The 20,292-nt window shown below is 43.4% G+C and overlaps 1 protein-coding gene across 2 annotated transcripts in view; it reads right to left on the bottom strand.

Annotated features, from left to right (window-relative positions):
- Positions 1-5,005: 5,005 nt before the first annotated feature.
- The window catches only part of GNA13 (G protein subunit alpha 13), a 42,043-nt gene continuing 26,756 nt past the window's right edge, over positions 5,006-20,292 (bottom strand). For both annotated transcript variants that reach the window (XM_045888584.3, XM_064583105.1), the window contains exons 3-4: positions 15,809-15,859; positions 5,006-10,603 (exon numbers count right to left, since the gene is read on the bottom strand). In XM_045888584.3, coding sequence (XP_045744540.1) covers positions 10,031-10,603; positions 15,809-15,859 — 624 coding nt within the window. In that variant the 3' untranslated portion in view covers positions 5,006-10,030. The remainder of the gene's footprint in view (positions 10,604-15,808; positions 15,860-20,292) is intronic.

The following is a 20,292-nucleotide window of genomic DNA, read 5'->3' as shown; positions in this document are numbered from 1 at the left end:
CATATGGTAATTCCACATTTAACAGTCTGAGGAACTGACAGACTATTTTCCAAAGGGGTTATATACCATTTTACAATCCCACCAGCGATGTCTGAGGGTTCCATTTCCTATACATCCTCACCAACGCTTATGCCCATTTTTAAAAAACTCTAGTCACCCATTAATAGGTATGAAGTGGTACCTCATTCTGGTTTTGATTTGTATTTGCCTGATGGCTAATCATGTTGAGCATCTTTCCAGGTCCTTATTGATCATTATTTGGATGTTGTTACAAAAACCTTGGTTACTTGAGGACTGGGATAAAGACAAGTATCAAGTCACAGGCAGATAAAAAACCTGAGGCTTGGTGGCCGAATGCCCTTTGGCGCCACTCATGGAGAGTTTTTGAGCTGGCTTTTATAAACAATCATGAGGACATCTTTGGACAGAAGCCCTGTACTGCTAGAGAATGTCCCTGGACACACAAAACTCATTTTAAAAAAGCCCTTTAAATCTAGGAACAGAAGTAAAACTAAAAGCCTAATTTTACAATGCAGACATAAAATCACTTTTATTGTTTTTTTATTACTAAATGGATAAAATTATCTACCATCATATTTTGAGATATCTTCCCCAAATGGAGAATTATTCATGCAATATCAGTGATCTGCACAATATAGGATCAGTTTGAGACCTTTCTGTTCTGTCCTATGGTGCCTCAAATAAAGCGTGGTTCAACTCTCACGACAATCTGGAAGGTCTTCGAGATGTTGGATTTAGGAGGAGGACATAGGAGGACTGCAGAACCAAGCACTGGTGTCTGGGAGAAAAAGTCAGGTTCTGAAATAATCCGAGTGGCAAGCATTTGAAAACGAAGTGGGCGTCATCATTGCTGCCGTTGTCAGAACCGATCACGTCTCAGTTTGGGGGAGAAGCTCAAGGAGAAAGATCTAGGCAGGCACTAAGTGAAATATGCAACTATTTAAAACAATTATCCTTGGGACTCATGCTAATGACATGTTACTGAATCATATACCGGGAAAACTGACTAGACAGAAACATCACAATTATTTATAGGGGTTGTGATCGAGTGGTAAGATTAGGGGTGGTTTTTCACCAAACATTTTTCATAGTATACGAAAAAAAAAACTTATACCAAAAAAGGTGTTGAAACAGAAGATGCTCAGAAGCTGCTGGGTCCTTATCTCTGCACTGATCACTGAAAAAAGTGGTTCTTCTTGGAGGGGAAAAAAAAAAAAGCAGAAGATCAAGCTGGGTTCAAGCCAATCCTGATGACATTTTGGTGACTGTTATGAGCTGAATGTTTGTTCCTCCCCTCCCCCCCCAATCACACGTTGGGACCCTAATCCCGGTGTGACGGTATTTGGAGATGGGGACTTTGGTCATGACGGCGGAGCCCTGATGGATGGATTAGTACCTTTAGAAAAAGGGGCCAACTAGCTCTTTGTGCCAGTGATAAGTCAGCAGTCTGCAAAGCCCAGGAGGGGCCTCCCCAGAACCCCATCGCGCTCGCATCCTGATCTCGGGCTTCCAGTCTGCAGACTGTGAGAAGCACATTGTTGTCGTTCCTGAGCCACCCAGTCTGTGGCGGTCACAACGCAAATGAATCTGAAAGTGCCCATGACTTTCGGAGGCTGCAAGATCCTAACTTTCAGTACCTCAGGAAGACTAACATGCTCTTGGTACAGGGAAATTCCCTTTGAGGGCAGAGCGCAGGAAAAAAAGTAGCAAACCACTGGGGGTCCGTTTTGTCAAAACCTGTTGTGTTACCCTTAACATCTTCAAAGAATTTTCCCCTTGCAGTCCTCCTCTTTATTTATTTACTTATTTATTTTTTAGGAAAAAATAAAGACCTTATGATAGGCACTTTGTACTATAGACTATAATATTATTATAGTCTTCTATTAACAATTGCTGTTACATGTTGGAATATTCTAGGCTTTCAAGAATCTGAATGTAGGAAAGAACACGGAAGCCATTAGCTCAACCTCCTGGTGTCTCAGATCAGCAGTCGAATCGGGTCCCCCCCTGAAGCTGGTGACAGTCAACTCGGAGGCCACTTCTTCACAGTCTGGCTTCACTCATGCTCCTGTCAGGACTTGACTGTGAGTCTCCTGAGAAGTGGACGCTGTGTTGGTTACTCTTAGGAACAGTCGGGTATGTCCAAAGGGCACTCAGGGAGCTTAGCGAAGGCATCTGAACAACAATGATGAGTTCATATCACCATCAGGAGAGGAGCTGAGATGGGGACAGAAGTAGCTTGAAAATAGGGTGGAAGGCTTGAGGTGCCCTGAGAGAGGAAGATGGGACAGGTATGCAAAGGAAGGAGACTGCTCCTGGTCTTGGGGTGGATGGGAAGCCAGCGGTCTTCTTCAAGGCTGGGCTTGAAGATGAGTAGGATCTGGCCCCTCCGAGGGGGCGGGGGGGGGGGGGTAGGGAGGGAACCAGAGAGAAGGGGGATGGGGGAAGGAGCCGCGCTAGTTTAGGTGGGTGAAGGGAGCTGGAAGGGAAGGAAGGTTGGTTGGCAGGGGAGGTTGATGCTAGATGCCTTGAATGTTGGGCAGGGGGGTTGAGTGTAATTTGTCCGGTGTACTTTAGAGAGGGTTATGCTGTTCAGTATGCCTGGGTGGAATTGGTGCTCTTGATTTCCATCCAGCTCTTAGCCTGGCATGTAATCCTCTTTACACGGATTCATAGCGTATTTCCCCAAACTATAAACCCGCTACATACATGCAAGGATTGCATGTACAGAATTAACTTTAATATGTGATGTCACCAATATCGCTGAGCCATAGGCCCTGTGATGCTCTTTTTATTCAGGATGAAGTTTTGACGAACTCATTCTGGCGTTAAAATAAAATTTTAAAAAAGCTAGTTAAATTCCACAAGGCTTACAAGAATTGGGATTTTCCATAGAAAAATCAAACAGACCAAGTATACTTTTTCACTCCCAAGGTCAGCAGTTTGACCTTCAGTTTCATCTTATAAGCATGTTCTCCCTCTTCTGTGATGTTTGACCCAGACCGAAATTCAAACCAAAGCCTAAAGCTGGAGTGTAGTTAATTGTCAAAGAATGATCAACTTTTACAAAGACTTTGTTGCTTACATTTTCCTATCATGTACCTCCACGGATAAAGAAAAACCAACACCCTCCTCCACTCAGTATAAATGTTAATTCTGGACACAACCTCCCTCCCTATGCTTCTGGCCAACAGAGAAGCTTCACACAGCTGCCTTGAATGGTTAGTTTGTATCGAATCCTTGTTTGAGCCTTTTGTTGTCTCGCTGCACTGGAAAAGGGACCCTTGTGAAATCTAGCTGCACAGTGTTTTCGTAGATACTCCTTACTGCAAACACAGTACTGTATTTTGGTTGCCCCACTAATTTCTGAGGAAAAATTACAGCATATATTTTAAAACACTGTCCTCGGTCATTTGTTTTTTGAGGATTTGCCAAATTTCCCGTCACCAAAACAAACCTCTGGTTTAACCTATAAACTCTGAGTTTCCGGCCTTCTTGAAACCAAAGTCTCTGTGGGCAAGGGAACAGGTCATTTTGAGAGCATTTAACCATGCCAATTAACCATGATGGTACCAAAACATTTTACTGGACAATACTGGAGTCTTCGCTACTTCTTTTGACAAAGGAATGTTCTTTTTTTCCCAACAAGAGCAGGAGAAAAAAAAATTTTTTAAAGACTTCTTCTTTTGGGGATTCAAATGCTTGTGAGTTTAATTTTGATTTTAGAAGATCTTAAATCTCCCAAAGAAAGCCTTTAACGACCTGTTTTCAAGGTACAGATTTGTAGATATTTGTAGATTTGTAGATATTTCTCAGTCCAAATTTTTCTCTCCGTTTTCCTTGGGACCAACAGTGAAATTCATGTTCAAGGTGAGACCTTGGAACAGAACGTTTCTTTGCCGCTAAGGCCTGGAGCCAATCGGTTTGGGGCACAGCCATGGCCACTCAACTTTTATTCACACCTGCTGCACGACCCCGATTGTGGGGAAAGGTCTTTCATTCTGCTTCGGGCAAGTACATGCTGTTTTCGAGATATGCCACTTAAGCAAAGGTAGGAACATGCCCAAAGTCATTTAACAACTTCTAATTTAGCTTAAGTTGTGAAGGGAAAAGATGGGTGGTATGCCAGATAGGATTTGATGAGGATGGTGCTTCGCCTCTGCCATCCCCCAAACACATAACCCGAGTCTAATCATGAGAAACACAGCAGACAGATCCCAACAGAGGGGCCATCTACAAAATACCCAGCCAGTATTCCTTCTCAAACCTGCCACGGTCATCAAAAACAAGCAACATCTGAGAACCTGTAATAGCCAAGAGGAGACGAAGAAGACAGGACAATTGTACATAACCTAGTATCCCGGATGCATTCTGGAACAGAAAGGGACATGAGAGAAATGGGAATGAAGAGTGGGCTTTAGTTAATAATGAAGTCTCAGTGTTGGTTCATTATGACAAATGTACCCGACTAAGGCAAGATGTAATAACTGGGGCAACTATTTAAAGGGTGTGGTGTATTGGGGAACTCAGGACCTTTGCAATTTTTTCTATAAATCACGATCTAAAATAAAGCTTATTGAAACAAGAAAAATGAGTGTTAATATGTGGGTTTGTTTTTAAAACACCATTTCGATCACAACGGACCTAACAGCATTACTCCCGCAGGTGGACAAACCACGACTCCAAACACCCTAGTGTGGTTTAAGCAATTTAAGAGGAAGGGAGAGAAAAAGGAGTGGCTGCCCTTCCCCCATTCCCATGTCCAAACACATTAAGCGTCTGGGAGCTTCCTTGGATGAAGTCCACATCCCCATCTTCAGTGAGGACAAGTTTATAGATTAATAGGAAGGCAAAATACTGTTGGAGATCTGTTGAGAGATTTCAGGGCTTTAAATCACTATGCCTTTGCTTTTTCAAATTTAACTATCTGCTTTACACTTCACAATTATCAAACTGTTGGTTTAAATAACATCGTGGTATAGAATAGTTTATAAATGTTTATTAAATGTCAGTAATTCTTACAAAGCAAATATTAAGAGCAAGAGGCAAAATTTTTGCAAAATATGTACAAAAGTAAAAAGCCTTCATGACTAGCAACTCATGGTGTAATATCAAACCATTCTTTCCACTTTCAGACCTCCTTTAGAAATAATTTATTGCCAATCCTGAACTAAAGCACTGACAGAAAAAAAAAATGTACAACAACATCAGATAACGTGCTTCTTAGTTCCTGGAAAGTTATAAAAAGATATAATACGTATAAAAAAATCCTAAGCCACAAATACTTTTATACAAAGCTAATACAAATCACGTTTTGTTGGGTACAGTAGCTGTGAGGTTGTTACAAAATACACTTTTTGATAAGGCGTCTTGTGGTAAATGAGCTCTCAGGTAGAGTGGTACAGAAAAGCCATTTAATACATGTTGCCATTCTGCTTTCAAGTAAGAGGCAAAGAGAGAGTAAATGGTATAGTTTGTTGCACTGTTACATGTACTTTCCAAGAGTTAATCTTTACCCGCCCCCTCTTTGTTCCCCTTTGGTACCATCATATGGGAATAAATGAGGACAGATGCATCACTTATTATGGCAAGAAATACCATAAACAAGCTTTCTAAATACAAACCCAAATCAGATACCCAGTAAGTAGCATATTTCTACCACGACATCCACAGATTGAAAATGTATGCACAGTGGGTCCTACCATACTTTGACCTGGAAAATTTTTTTATCAACAGCAGATCTGGATAGGTCCCCAAACCTCCCATCAACCCAAAAAATACTGCCCCGTCATTCACTCTTTTTGTTCCCTAGGAGCTCTGGCATTTGAAATCAGATGGTTAGACCTGGATGCCACAAGAATGAACATATTCACTTACATGCTAACTATACATTCAAGTACAGACACAAGAATGCTAGTGCTAAAAACACTGTACTTCAAATGCTGTTAATAATCACTCACCAGCCTAAGGCTAACATGGCCTTGATGGGACTTGAAAAAGCCATAAAGTCCAACCTGTTTAAAATGTCCAGGTGTCAACTTATACTTCAATATCTAGTATAAAGTTATTAAGCCCTAACCTCGTACCATAAGGTAATGGCTATGTATCATACCATTTGCCTTACCTGGAATGTGGAGACTCATACACACCCGCTCTCGTACAATCCCCACCCCCGCCTGCCCCGGTTCCTCATGCTTTGCTAGGCTGAAAGGCCAGCCTGCATCCCAACAATAAGAGAAAATCAGTCCTTACAGGCAAGCGGCACACCCCGTGCATAAGCGACGGATGGAACCGAACGTGCGGAAACGATGGGAAAGCGACATAAAGTAACCCAGAAAGAGAAGTCACACTTCCGACTGAAAAAGACACATGCAGACTTTCTGTGCCTGATTCCTTCAATTAAACTAAAAGCAATAAAAAGGTAACAGAGTGACTTTCTCTAGATTTATTGGGGAGTTTGTTACAAATGTTTGAGCTTTACAGGCATGATTTCATGGATTCAAATAAGAAATTAAGAGTTAACACTGATTTTTTAGCCTTCTTATTACACAGACAGAAATAACATTGCTACAAATTGCAATGGAGAGAGACCTGTTTCAAATGGCTTGGTTTGGGGTTTTGTCTAAATGGATCATTACATAATGAAAGCACCAATTTGAGGCTTTCTCGAATGGTGATCTGAATTTCAGAACGTAACAGAACATGACTTGGTAACTTCATTCTTCACATAAATAAGGCATAACCGGATATGTGTACTAAGGCAGAAAATACATTTTTATCAAAAGCATAAATACAAGTACTTGGGTACACACTGGAAGTTCAGATTTACTCGTTCTCTCTTACAAAAAAATGACAGGGCGCATGATTTCTGTTGCATCTAAATCAATACTTCTAATCATTTCTGGTATTGACATACACTTACTTCCTTCTACTTTAAACCAACCACTGCCACCAGCCGAAAAAGGATTTCCCTAAACCACCTCAACTTAAGAGATTAACCAGAGGATCTTCACCAGGTAAGATGCGTCGGTGCAACTTCAAAGAAAACAAAACACGCAATGGGTGAGCTTTGTCATCCTCCTCACCTTCTCCAGCGGCGGCCGCTCTCCGGCTACCAAGTGCCCGCGCCAGACCGTAACACTGAAGTGAAGACGGCCACGTCATACGGCGTTTGGCAGAAAGCAACGGTTCGGGTTATTAAAAAAAACAGTATTTAAGTGGCAGAGGTAGGCCTTACATGATGTGGAGCCTCAGAAAACACTTGGCAAAACCTTTTCCCTATGAAAATCAAGGCCCAAATTTGTGGTGTTCTTTGTTTTATAAGGCAACTCTGTATATTATATATTTCTTCAAGGCCACTGAGGGCACTTTTGTGACATTTCTTAAGAATTCAATGAGAAGACATTTGGATTCAGGAATACAATGTACTAGAGAATGAGGCACATTTTGTTCCAAATCATAATCATTAAGACTTAAAAAAGCAAACAGACCAAAGAACTTTAAACCACTTTTTTAGAGATGAGGGGAAACTGGCATAGTGAAAGCAATGAGCACCTTTTTAATTTGGTTCACTAAATTTCATCTCCTTCTTCATATACTGGTATTTCAAAAGGATCTAGTTTTCATAATACAGGTATTAAGACTCCTTCAAATGGTTTTAAAGTACAGTCTATAAAAAATGTGAGCTAAAGTCTTCAGACTGAGACTCACACTTCCACTGTCTCAACAAGTCGGCCGTTAAGTAGAAGTACTCTGCTGCCTCAAAATATAGTCTAGATTTTATTTTAAAAGAACATTGAGACATCTGAGACATCACAAACATCAGGAAAGAAAATCACAAATACCCAAAATAATACCGTGTCTATTTGGTGTTTTAACATCTCTTGGTGGTAGTCAAAACGGGATAACTTGGTGATTGCTGCTTTGTCAGGCAGTATTTATGGTTTCTATCACAAATCTTAAATATAACTTAAATAAGACTAAGTTTCCCCTTTGTACAGGGAACTTACTTTAGCCTTCACTGGAGTTCAATGGTTTGGGCCATTCAATTAAACTATTTGCACAATTCACGTGTAGACTCTCCAGCAAAAAGTTTGAATGTTACTGTGCGCCTATTCAGATATTCAATAGCACTGAAGTTATTCTAATTCTGTGAATTTAAACACTATATTCTTTTTGGCAAGAAGCACTGGATGTAGAACTATTCAAACATGCATGAGCTATATACTATGAAGACTTGCATTATGATGCTGGGCTAACGTGTCTGTAGCTCGAGGATGACCAAGGCATGGACACACTGGAAGTTACTACGGATAAAATGATGGTGGAACTTCAAATGCAAGAAAAGTCAGGAATGGTTAAGAACAATCCCTGGTTAGCTCCTTGAAAAGCCCTACTCTCACACTAGACAGCAAACAGACCAAGAGCCACGGTCTTGGAAAGGCTGCGTGATCCATAATGTTGACCAATCTTTCAAGGACTTTCTAGCCAACAGAATACCTGAGAACACAGCTCTACAGTAAAGTGACAGATATCACAGTCTTAATCACAATTTTCAGGAAAAGGAGAAAAGCTGTCCGATTTTCCCAACTGTCACCAGCCTTGGGCATTTGCTTCTCCAGTCCCGGTCTCACACCACACCCAACCCAGAAGGCAGTATCCTCAGTACTGCAAACCAGCCCCTCTGAGGAGGTCACTATTACCATACTTGTCTTCAAGGGTACGCTCTCGTCTCGTCTAAGTGGTGAGGAGAGGTCAAATGTAATCATCTTTCGGTGTGAGCTAAAAAAAATTACTACTTATTCTTAGAAGTATCCTCAAGACATTCAAAATGTACCTCAATAAAGCCAGAATTTCGTAAGCAATAATGATATAAACATGTACATGTATCTTTTAGGGAGACACCAAGAACAAACAGGAATCTCAAATAATGCCTTCCTGGGTCGTTTGACAGGAAAACACTGCTCTTGGCAAACTCCAACTAAACAAAAGCTCCCAGAAATGCCACAGCTGGAGTTGATGGGAACAGATGGGAACGAAAGAAAGATGTCTGTGATGTACAACAGTGCTTCTCCGCAGCCAGGACCCGAGTCCCCCGAGGCAGGGCACGCAAGTGTGAGCGTAAAGCACGTCACAGCCTGGAAAGGGTATGTTTATTCAGAAAGCTCTGTTATCAAGTGACCTGCGATCTTTACAGTTGCTGCTATGGCCAGAATGTTTCACATATGGCACATTTATTACATGAGACTTAAATATGAAAGGGCCCATTATATTCCACTGATTATTTTGCATCCAACACTCTTGTAGGGCCTTGGCTTGTCTCTTGCCCCCGTCCCCCTGCCCCGTACCATTTGTGAACCTCCATTAGCGTCAGACCAGGAATCCTTATGTAAACTGTAAAACACTAAGAACATTACCTTCAGAAACCACAGAAATTTTAAAACTAAACAACTGGCGCGATGTAAGCAATTAAAAAAACACGAAGGCTAAATCTGTGTCAAGCTACAGAATGCCAGTCCTCAGATCAAACTTTTTCCCAATAGCCCTTTCAAACAAGGTCACCATAAAGCTAGGACAAGTGTCGCCGCCATGCACAAGGCAGACAAAAGGGATCTTGCTTGTTTTAGAACTGAGTATCCTTAACCTCATACCAATAAAGACTCGAGGACACCTTCCATACCTGGCACTACAGAATTCAGTTTGAGAAGTGGGAGAAGCTGAAGCCTGAACTCTACCTAGTCAGAGGCTTGGCAGGAAACTACAACCCCCTCAAAGGGAAGCCACAGTGAAGCAGATCAAAGGCTGAACGTCAACAGGTATCGGCGATGTGTTATTCAGCAGCTTTCGGCCACAAACCAAAGTCGGCAGGAGGAGGACTAAGATTTCCAAGAAGTTAAACTTAGAATCAAGATTTTTCTACTTCCTGTTGTAAACTGCTATTTTAAAAAACAAAACAAACAGAAAACAATCAAAAGGACAAAAGGTATTAAAACGGCCAGTCTTTTGTACATCACTGTAGCATGAGCTGCTTGAGGTTGTCGTGAAGAATGGTATCCTTCACGTCGCGGAAAACGAGGCGGATGTTCTCCGTGTTGATGGCAGTGGTGAAGTGGTGGTACAAAGGCTTCTGCTGCTGGTCCCGGCGTTTGTTCCGGAAACATTCCACCAGGAATTTTTGGACGTCTCTTAAGCAGTGGGGATCCCCTTCAAATTCTAAGAAATAGTCTTTGATGCTCACAATTTGCACTTTCTCCTCAAGCAAATCTGTCTTGTTCAAGAAGAGAATAATGGAGACATTGCTGAAAACCCGGTTATTGACAATTGTTTCAAAAATGTTCAGAGATTCTGTGAGGCGATTGGTCAGTCGGTCTTCCATGAGCACCTGGTCAAACTCACTTGACGAAACAAGGAAAAGTATTGACGTCACGCTGTCGAAGCATTCAAACCATCGTTTTCTCTCTGATCTTTGACCACCCACATCAACCATTTTGAAAGGAACATTTTTAATTTCAAAGTCGTACTCATGAATGCCTTTGGTGGGTCTCCTGGCAAGCAGAATATCTTGTTGTGATGGAATGTAATCCTGGAAAAGAAAAAAAACTGCTTTACACTTGGTAACCCAGAAGTAAGTAAAGTTGCTAATGAACTAGCTGGTTGAGTGAATGGATATGCAAACAAACTTATCTTTTTATATATTTTTTTTTAAAAGATTTTATTTATTTATTTGAGAGAGAGCGTGCCAGCATGAGCAAGGGGAAGGGGAGAGGGACAAGCAGACCCCCCGCTGAGCAGAGAGCCCGGAAGAAGCAGACACAGACGTGAACAGGGCTTGATCCCAGGAACCAGAGATCAGAGATCATGACCTGAGCAGAGGTCAGACGCTTAACCGACGGTGCCACCCAAGCATCCCACAAACTTATCTTTTTGATGACTCCTCCTTGCTACATTAAAGCATCAGTACTATTATTCTCATTACAAAACGCCAAGACAGATTAAAATGTTAGGGCAGGAAGACTGGCTCAACAGGCTATGTTTTTCACTCCTGCAGGATCTGCAGATTGAAGTCTTCCCTACCAGGTGTCCCCTCATCCCGCCCACCGCCATGTATCTACCTTTACTGTCACTCCTCCCGGACCCACCCTCCGCTCCGGCCAGAGACCCTACTCCTCGCTCGACCACCTGCTCCCTGCCTCGCTGTGAAAAGCAAGGAGGGCTGAAATGCCGATTCCTGAGGGTCAGCTCCCAGTGCAAGGTTCTGCCTACCTCTCTCTAGCTCATTCTAGACGCTCCTTTCCTGTGCCCCACCTTCGCGACTAGGAACTCGCCCAAGGGTCCCTCCACGTCATCGCCGCGGCCATACCACCTGCGTGGGCAATGCTGCTTGGACTCCAGCCAATGCACTGACTTTACTTCGGGGCGCCTCCCCGGTCTGCTTGCGGCGTCCAGCCCAAGCAGCCGTGCTCCCGCCTTCTCACCTGTGACACAAGTAGTCACGCTGTCAGCGCCTCGGCCCGTGAAGCGAGGGTGACCACAGCGGGCTGACCTGCTGCAGAGGGAGAGCTTATGCGAAGGCCCCCTCTCTGGGAACGGGACCAGTCAGCTCCGAGACCCCGGACAGACAGAAGCTGCTAGTCTCACGAGTCACTGGCTACCCCGGACAGCGGACTTCCGGATGCAGTGTAACTGGTCCTTTCTTCTCAGGCTAGTGCTTTTCTAGAACGTTCTGACTTAGCTCTTTGGCAATACTGAACATGAGAACTTCTGAATGCTCATCGCCAAGGTCAAAATATATTTTTTTTAAATCAAGGCAAGATTTTAAAAACAATGCTGATGGTTATAATGCTGTATTTTATTCTTTTCCAAATAGTGTGATATAATTTTGAAATTTCACTACAACATGATTATTTATCTCCTCAAAATGGTATAATGGAGTTAATAAAAAAAAAAAAAAGTAGGCAGTCTCAGTTACCTGAAATCCACAGCCACTTATTAAATAACGCTAGGGCTTCACAAAACATGTTGGTGTTTCCAGGCTTCCTTTTAGCCTTTGTTCACATACTTAACTACTTGACCTATCATCAGCACATCCACACAATTTTTAGCCTGCCCCTACTTTTTTGCTTACCATTTCATCATGAACTGTTACACGTGCTGATATAGTTGTATTTCACTTCAAAGAAGCATAAATATGCCAAATGAATGAACATACTGTAATTTACATAAACATTCCCTGACTAGTGTTCACTAAGGTTGTTTCCAATTTTTTACTTAAAAAAAAATTCTGCAATTAAAATTCTCACACACATACTCTCCCCCCGCCCCCCTTTTTGGACTACTTCCTGAGACGAAATAACCAGGACTAAGATTGTGAGGTAAGAGATTATGAACCTTTTGACAACCCTGGACACTTAGAGCCCAAGTGCTTTCCAGAAACGCCACGCACACATGTACCAGCTGCCGCAGGAAGAAGCCAGCCCTGAGTTGTTGTTTTTTAATTTTCTAATTCCATAAAAATTACAAGTTCCAACTGCCTCACTTAGAGGCTCACAGTCTGGTTAGGAAGCTGAAGGCTAATTCCTATGAAGCCCCCAATCCAGGACAATGTAATCAAGTGCTAACTGGTCTGGCGGAACAACAGTGATTCGAGAACTGTGAAGTCCAGAGCCAGCGCTTCACAGACTAGCTGTGTGACCCTGGCCAAGTCACTTAAATCTCCTGTGTCTCCACTTCCTCATCTGTGAGATACAGACAATAACATTCACAAGGGCGACATGAGGGCCAAATGAGTTCAACGGGGGAAGTGCTCGGGAACCGGGCTGGGCATAGTGCGCCCACACGGTCTAGCTGTGAGGCCGACTCTCCCGCCGGCCGCTCCCCACTCGCCCCACTCCTACATCATAACCTCAGAACCTACGAGGAGCTTCCTCACTGCATCCGATCCGAACTTTGCTGACTGGCTTTCATGACCCGCTTTACTCCTCGTTTTCTGGAACCGGCAGACTCTGCTCTATGCTGCCCAGCTTGCCACAGAGCCTAGCGTCAAGACCTGCCCAAAGCTGCACATCTTGGTACCATTACATGACCATTCACTTGCACAATTGTGCAACTACAATGAACAATGCGTCCAGACCCAAGCAACTGCCTTCTAGAAATCTGTTTATGTAAGTTAGAGCCAAGAACGTCACAGGTCCTTTGTCAGATGGATGTGCCTCCTGATATTAAACACATCCAGCTGTCCCCCATCTCGGTGGGCCGCATCTCCTCTTTACACGTATCTAACTCCATCTCCCCCTTCAGACAGTTCAGATTTCCTTATTCTTCTGGGCTAGCTCCCACTTCCCCGGCCAGAACATTTCTCTCCATTCTATGGACTAATACTGTCTTCACGATGAGTATCATTTATGTCCTCTGCTTGTTTTATGTATGTTATAATTTTGTCTCTGACTAGAATGAGTTCCTTAAAAACAGGGTTCAAAGAACAAAACAGCTAACGAGCCTTTACTACTACATGCAAGGCACTATTCTGAATACCTTACTGAGTGCTACGGACTGAACTATGTCCCCCCAAAATCCATATGCTGGAGCCCTAACCCTAAAGTGACTGTATTTTGGGTCAGGGCTTTTTTATAGAACATAATAACTAAGGTGAAATGAGGGCACAGGGTAGGGTCCTAATCAGACAACCTTGGTGGTCTTCTAAGAAGGTACGAGAGGTCTGTCTCTCCATGCGTATGCGCTGAGCAAGAGCCGTGGGAAGAAGCCCCAGAGAGAAGGCCACAGTCTGCAAGCCAGGAGGAAAGTCCTCCCCAGAAAATGACCACGCTAGCACCTTCATCTGAGACTTCCAGCCACCGGAACCGTGAGAAGTAAATGTCTACTATCGAAGCCACCCAGTCTGTGGTGTTTTGTCACGGCAGCCTGAGCAGACTAAGACATGGGGTTTATTTCATGTAATCATCCCATAACCCTATGAGCTCTCCTACTATGCCCATGATGTGAAGAAATTAAGGTGCAGAGATGCCCGTGGTCACACACAGCCGGTCTGTGAGGGAACGGGGCTCGGGACCCAGGTGGTCTGGCTGCAGAGCGCATGTCGTTCACCCCTGTGCTGTTCCACATGGGGCTGGGCACACAGCAGGGCTTCAGTGGCCCCGCGACTTCAGTCAGAGACGGAGAAGCAAATGCAATCCCGGGACTTGTCTGACATGCACAGAAGGAACAGCCCACCTGTGGCACAGCCAGATTTATTCTTCCCTCCTTTACACCCACCTACTGATCACAGCACTCTTCATTCTATTCCAGATGTGGCCTCAGAACTGTTCTCAACCTAAGACTCTAAGCAGCTAGTACAGATTGCCTAGAGTTGGCCTGGAGTCATTCATTCAAGAGTCATTCATTCCCCCTTTGCTGAGCGCCTACTGTATGCCAGGCATTGTCACTAGGCCTCAAGAACTCAATTCTTCACAGTCAAGAGATGAGGTCCTTGCTCTGATGTCAAGAGGGAGGTAAAAGACGAGTAAACGTATAAATAAATAAGCCAACTGCAGAAAGAGCAGCGATCTTTGAAAAAAAGCAAGGGCTGATGCTGAACACAAGAGGAGGGTCCTACTTTGCATGGTGTGCTCAAGGAAAGCTTATCTGAAAAGGCAAATTGAGAAGAGCAGGTCAAAGCAGCCCTGTTTGGATGGGAAAACATGAAATAACTCTTACTAGGGCTCTCTCCATTTGGCCTATATGTAACTTTTTTTTTAAGGCTCACAGTCTAACCAGATGGAAAAGAGACAATGAAATAAAGTCTTAATACAAAGTTTCACTGATGTGGACTGAGTGAGTAAAAATCCATTAATATGGAGATCCCAACTTCTGGAATACACATGTCTAGGAAAGAGGCAAGCGAAAAAACACACTGGTTTAAGGACTTAGAGATAAGCACAATTTAGCAAAATCCAAAATAAGAGAATGTAAAAATTATCTTGCAAAAAGAAGGTACATTTTCACATGTCCTGGATATATCAGTATGCCACTTTCCTACTTGCAATGGGTTTTTCATTTTGTGCTTTCTTTCGGTTTTATTTTTAAAGTGACTTTCAAAGAACCCGTATGATTATATCAACATGTATTACAGAAATCTGCTTTAAGAGGAGGCATATAATGTTTCGGTAAGTCCAGAAGGTAACACGTGACTCTAGGGCAGTGACATTCAAACATTTTCTGAGCACAGCAAGCCTTCTTCCAGTCTTTGGCCTGCGTCCACCCCACGGAACACAGAGCAGTTGCCGTGCCTGCAGGAGGCCCAGGCAGCCTGAGCCAGCCACAGCGCCGGCCGAGAGGAAAACCGTCCACTCTCCTTCCAAGGGTGACTCCTTCTCCTACTTCGTGGAGTCTCTTCAGCAGGCCTTTTCTGAACTGAAAAATACCATTTGCTAAAAGGTTTTGAAATCAATCAACCCACTGTGTTCTGTTTCTGCTGACCAAAAAAAAAAAAAAACAACCCCCCCACCACAGAAGACCCTGAACTAAAATAGATAATGTGCAATCTGATTTTCAAACATAAACTTCTTTCTCTGAACAGTTTCACGTTCATGAACTAGTGGGCAGGGCACTCCTCAGGGAAATGGCAGAGATCTGGATGACAGAGGGAGAAAAAATGAAGCAGCAAGAGTCGGAATACTGCCCCTCGGAAAAAGGAAGAAGCCAACAGCTATTTCAATACATAATTTTTCTAAACCTCCCCACTAATATCCTGACTACTGCTTTCAAATGGCGATAAACATAAACAACAACTTACTGCTTCTCCAAGTTTATCCAAGTTATCCAGGAAATATTTTACAGATTCACCCTAAAATAAGAAGAAAATAAATAGTTATTAGGGCTTAGAAATTAAGACTGTTACAGCAGTTTACATTAAACTGTCTGGCTGTACACTTAATCTAAACACAGTTCGCTTAGTCACAAATTTCAGACCGGACAACCGACCCCACTAAGAACGTACACAGTATCTGCTGCTGCCCCTACAGGCTGGGTAATTCCACCAGTGCCTTCCAGAGGCGGTGCCCCAGCGACCGTCTGTGTGGACAGGATTACATGGACGCCTAGTGACAAAACGATCTAGGTATCCAAAGGGAAGATGTAATTAAAAGGTGAAAATTGCTTTTGAGATAAACATACAATTTAAGGGGGCTTCTTTTTGTCTACATTTCTCTACCTTAAGTGTATACCAATGGTGGTTATCATTAGTGACAAGAGCAAACCAGAGATGAGGTGAGGACACTGTAAAATCAGTAAGTAACAGGCACTTGCCTGGACAGACACGCCTTGCTCCAGAAGATTCTGGATAACGCAAGCTTCATGTCTCCCTTAGGTCTTTTCCTGAGTGACCAGCCTACTCTCTCTGAGCCCAGATTTCTATTAAACCTCCAGTCAGTTTCGAATATCTAGAATATACTCCTAAGAGGAAATACTTAAACAGAGGACAGACAGAGAAGAGGGGAGCCATTTGGGGCAACAAGGGCTCTGTCTTTCTCCCAGGATGCTGTCCCTGTGTTTTCTGTTCCTGCTGGATTTCTATTACCATAGCACAGTGCCCACCGCCCCCCGCCCCACCCGTGGCTGCTTCCATAATTTCCTGGAGGCAGTGCTTCTTTAATGTGTAGGAGAAATCACCTGAAGATCTTGGTTGACTACAGGTTCTGATCTGAGGCTGGGGGGCTAGGGGGCGGGGGCGCAACTGACCAGTACTTTCTGCAGTTCAGGTGACTTCCGGGACCACACTGGGTCACAGACCTTACAGAAGTTTCTCAATTTATTTTGGTCTCAGAATCCCTTCACACATCTTAAGATTCTTGAGGATCCCAAACAGACCTTGTTTATGTGGGTTATAGCTATTAATATTTACCATATTAGAAAGTAAAACTAAGAAATTTAAAAAATATTTTATTTAAAAATTCATTTAAAAATATCAGTAATAAACCCATTACATGTTAACACATTTTAGTATAGCTCGATAAAAGACAATGAGATACTCGTTTGCTTCTGCATTTGAATTGCTACTATACGCTGTCCTGGCTGAGTATATACAGAAAATCTGGCCTTTCACAAAAATGTAGTTGCAAAGGGAGCATTTTAATAAAATATTTTCAGACAACTATAGATATTTTTGCTACTATACCAAAACTTGACAAGTGGTAGTTTTAAAAAAGTTAGCTCGCTGGTTTACCCTGTACTTAGAATGGATCTTTTACCCGACCACTGTTTTGTAACACCAGGCCCCGGTCATAGGAACATGGTGGGTGACTGAGTAATGCAGAGCTTCCAAGTGCTGGCACGTTTCATTACACCATAGTAAGAAAATCGTAGTCATGAGTGTCTCTTTCACCTCTCACGGAAGTCTTAAGTATTGGGAAGCTGACAAGCTCACAGTGGTGGGCCAAAACAAGTTTTCCTAAAATTTTGATTTTCACTTCAAAGCTCAAGCTTTACCAATGGCAACAAATACTCTCCCGTATTTTCCTTGAAGTGATAGGCTAACTTCACTTTTTTTCGTAAAAAATGTCTGTCCAATGCCCAAGTCTGAGTAAGTTGGCTGGTTTCTCGAGTAAAAACGGTGTTCCATGATTCAGCTCACAATCCGACCAGTTGCAAAAGCGCTTTTCACCCTGCGTCCGAACGCTGCAGGGGTGTTTCCATGTGCCTCCCAGCCCATCACACAGAACAGGAAAGCCACGTGGACTCAAGGGTCGGGATTTAAAACAATTTTTAATGCTTAATTAGGGATAATCTTAAGTGACAGTGGGGGCTGTATGAGAAATGACAACCACAAGTGCACGACAGTGAGGACACAACAACCTTGCGGGGGGGGGGGGGCAATGCCTGGACCTGTGCTAAGGTGGGGGGGGCAATGCCTGGCCCCGTGCTAAGGTGGGGGGGGCAATGCCTGGCCCCGTGCTAAGGTGGGGGGAGCAATGCCTGGACCTGTGCTAAGGTGGGTGGGGGGCAATGCCTGGCCCCGTGCTAAGGTGGGGGGGGCAATGCCTGGCCCCGTGCTAAGGTGGGGGGGGGGCAATGCCTGGCCCCGTGCTAAGGTGGAGAGGGGCAATGCCTGGCCCCGTGCTAAGGTGGGGGAGGGCAATGCCTGGACCTGTGCTAAGGTGGGGGGAGCAATGCCTGGACCCGTGCTAAGGTGGGGGGGGCAATGCCTGGCCCCGTGCTAAGGTGGGGAGGGCAATGCCTGGACCTGTGCTAAGGTTGGGGGGAGCAATGCCTGGACCTGTGCTAAGGTGGGGGGAGCAATGCCTGGACCTGTGCTAAGGTGGGGGGGGGGCAATGCCTGGCCCCGTGCTAAGGTGGAGAGGGGCAATGCCTGGACCCGTGCTAAGGTGGGGGGGGGGGGCAATGCCTGGACCTGTGCTAAGGTGGGGGGGGCAATGCCTGGACCCGTGCTAAGGTGGGGGGGGCAATGCCTGGCCCCGTGCTAAGGTGGAGAGGGGCAATGCCTGGCCCCGTGCTAAGGTGGGGGGGGCAATGCCTGGCCCCGTGCTAAGGTGGGGAGGGCAATGCGTGGCCCCGTGCTAAGGTGCTGGCTGTTCACAGCCACTGCTGTTCTCTCTGTGCCCTCGGGGCCACTGTGAACACAGGGAAGACGCGAAGAACAGCTTAGTACCATTATGAAAAGTGCTGACTTGAAGACTCCCTTTATAGGGTGTCTGGGAGCCCCCCGAGATCTGTGGGACACACTTTGAGCACGGCTGCCTTCAGGTGTCTTCATGGAGAAGTACACAGGTGTACTGAGGTGCCTGAGGGGAGTGCCTGGCTGATTTCCTCATGATTGTAAGCAGTGATAGATGGTTCTGCTTTTTTCTGCACGTTATAGAGTATTTACAGCACCTAAAGATGATTTTTACAAGATGGGAAAAAACCTTCAAGGAATTCATTTTGGATTAATGAAGAGATTATCTGGGCAAACTTGTATGGATATTTTTTGCATTACAGCATGAATTTTGCTGAAAAAATTAATGTTTCTGTGTTTTGACCGAGATCTACAGGCTAAAGGGAATCTGGGCTTAATCGATAAATCCCAATTATTTACTTATAGAACTGTTTGTACAACCCAAAAGTATTTAAAAAGTAAAATTTGAACAAATAATGATTCCGTTATACTGAAGTAGAGTCTCTTGGACAAATATGATAAGAGATAGTCACTCTGTTTGAGTCTGACTCACAAAACTGTTTTCCTTTCAGTAACGTGTATATTAAATACTTAATGTAACGTCAGATACCTTAAATGAAATTTAGCAAATTTCTAAAAAAGGTGTTTTTTGACTGGTAGTGTTGTATATTGCATTTATTGGCTTTTTCCTTGATTTTTAGATTTAATATAAATTCACTGTGGAAACTAATAACTAGTAAAAGGAACAAAGGAGGAAAGAGGCAATAGCCATCACCTCCACCACTCAGGGAGGCTCACAGTTAACATCTGAGGACATCTTCCTCCAATCCCTTTTTGTATATTTAACACTGTTGAAATAATACAGACAAGTCTGTGTCCTGATTTTTCCACTTAAATAACTGTTAAGTAAATTTAATGGTCAAAATAATTCCTAGTATTTATTATGTAATAAGTTAAATAAAACTGCTGATCTAATGTTGAATATTTGAAATTTTTAGTAAACATTTTTAGTATTTTAAAAATAAAGTTGTGATAAACAGCTTTGAGTACAGCTGTATGTGCTCTTAAATTATGCCCTGAGTGATCTCAGAAGAATTGGTAAGGCAAAGAGGTTAAACATTTTTAAGACGCTTACTACTTACTGCCACAAAGGTTCTACTGACTCTCTCCTACCCAACAGTGTGAAATGATGATGAAAATAATTGAAGCCGAGAGCAGAGATGTGTTTTGTAGATGTGTCTGTAATAAACTGAGGTGCAAACTCTGATTGGCTCCACATTGTGATCCCCGATGCTTCTCATTTCAGACACCCCAGAGCAAGGGGGCTCTGTGCAGCACAGAAAATGACAGGTTCCATATCCAAATTGACAATAAAAGTTCAACTACACAAAAACCTATTTCAATTAGTACTGCTGTTTATCTTAATTCATGGCCAAATAAATGAAAGTTAAAGTCACCTTAACATGAGCACACTGTCTAAAGCAGCAAGCTCCCCCTTTCCACTTTCAAAAAGTACATGTTTATAACCAACCCACTGTTTCTGAGGGTACAGAGAGGCTGGTATACTCATTCTAGTGACCTTGTAAGTTCAAACTTTTTAGAAAGTT

This window comes from Mirounga angustirostris, unplaced genomic scaffold (assembly GCF_029215605.1).
Source record: "Mirounga angustirostris isolate CCGP_5_RB_7025 unplaced genomic scaffold, mMirAng1.0.hap1 SCAF_17, whole genome shotgun sequence".
NCBI classification, from domain to species: Eukaryota; Metazoa; Chordata; class Mammalia; order Carnivora; family Phocidae; genus Mirounga; species Mirounga angustirostris.
Note: the sequence above shows the minus strand (reverse complement) of the source record. Positions and strands in the feature narration are given on the sequence as shown.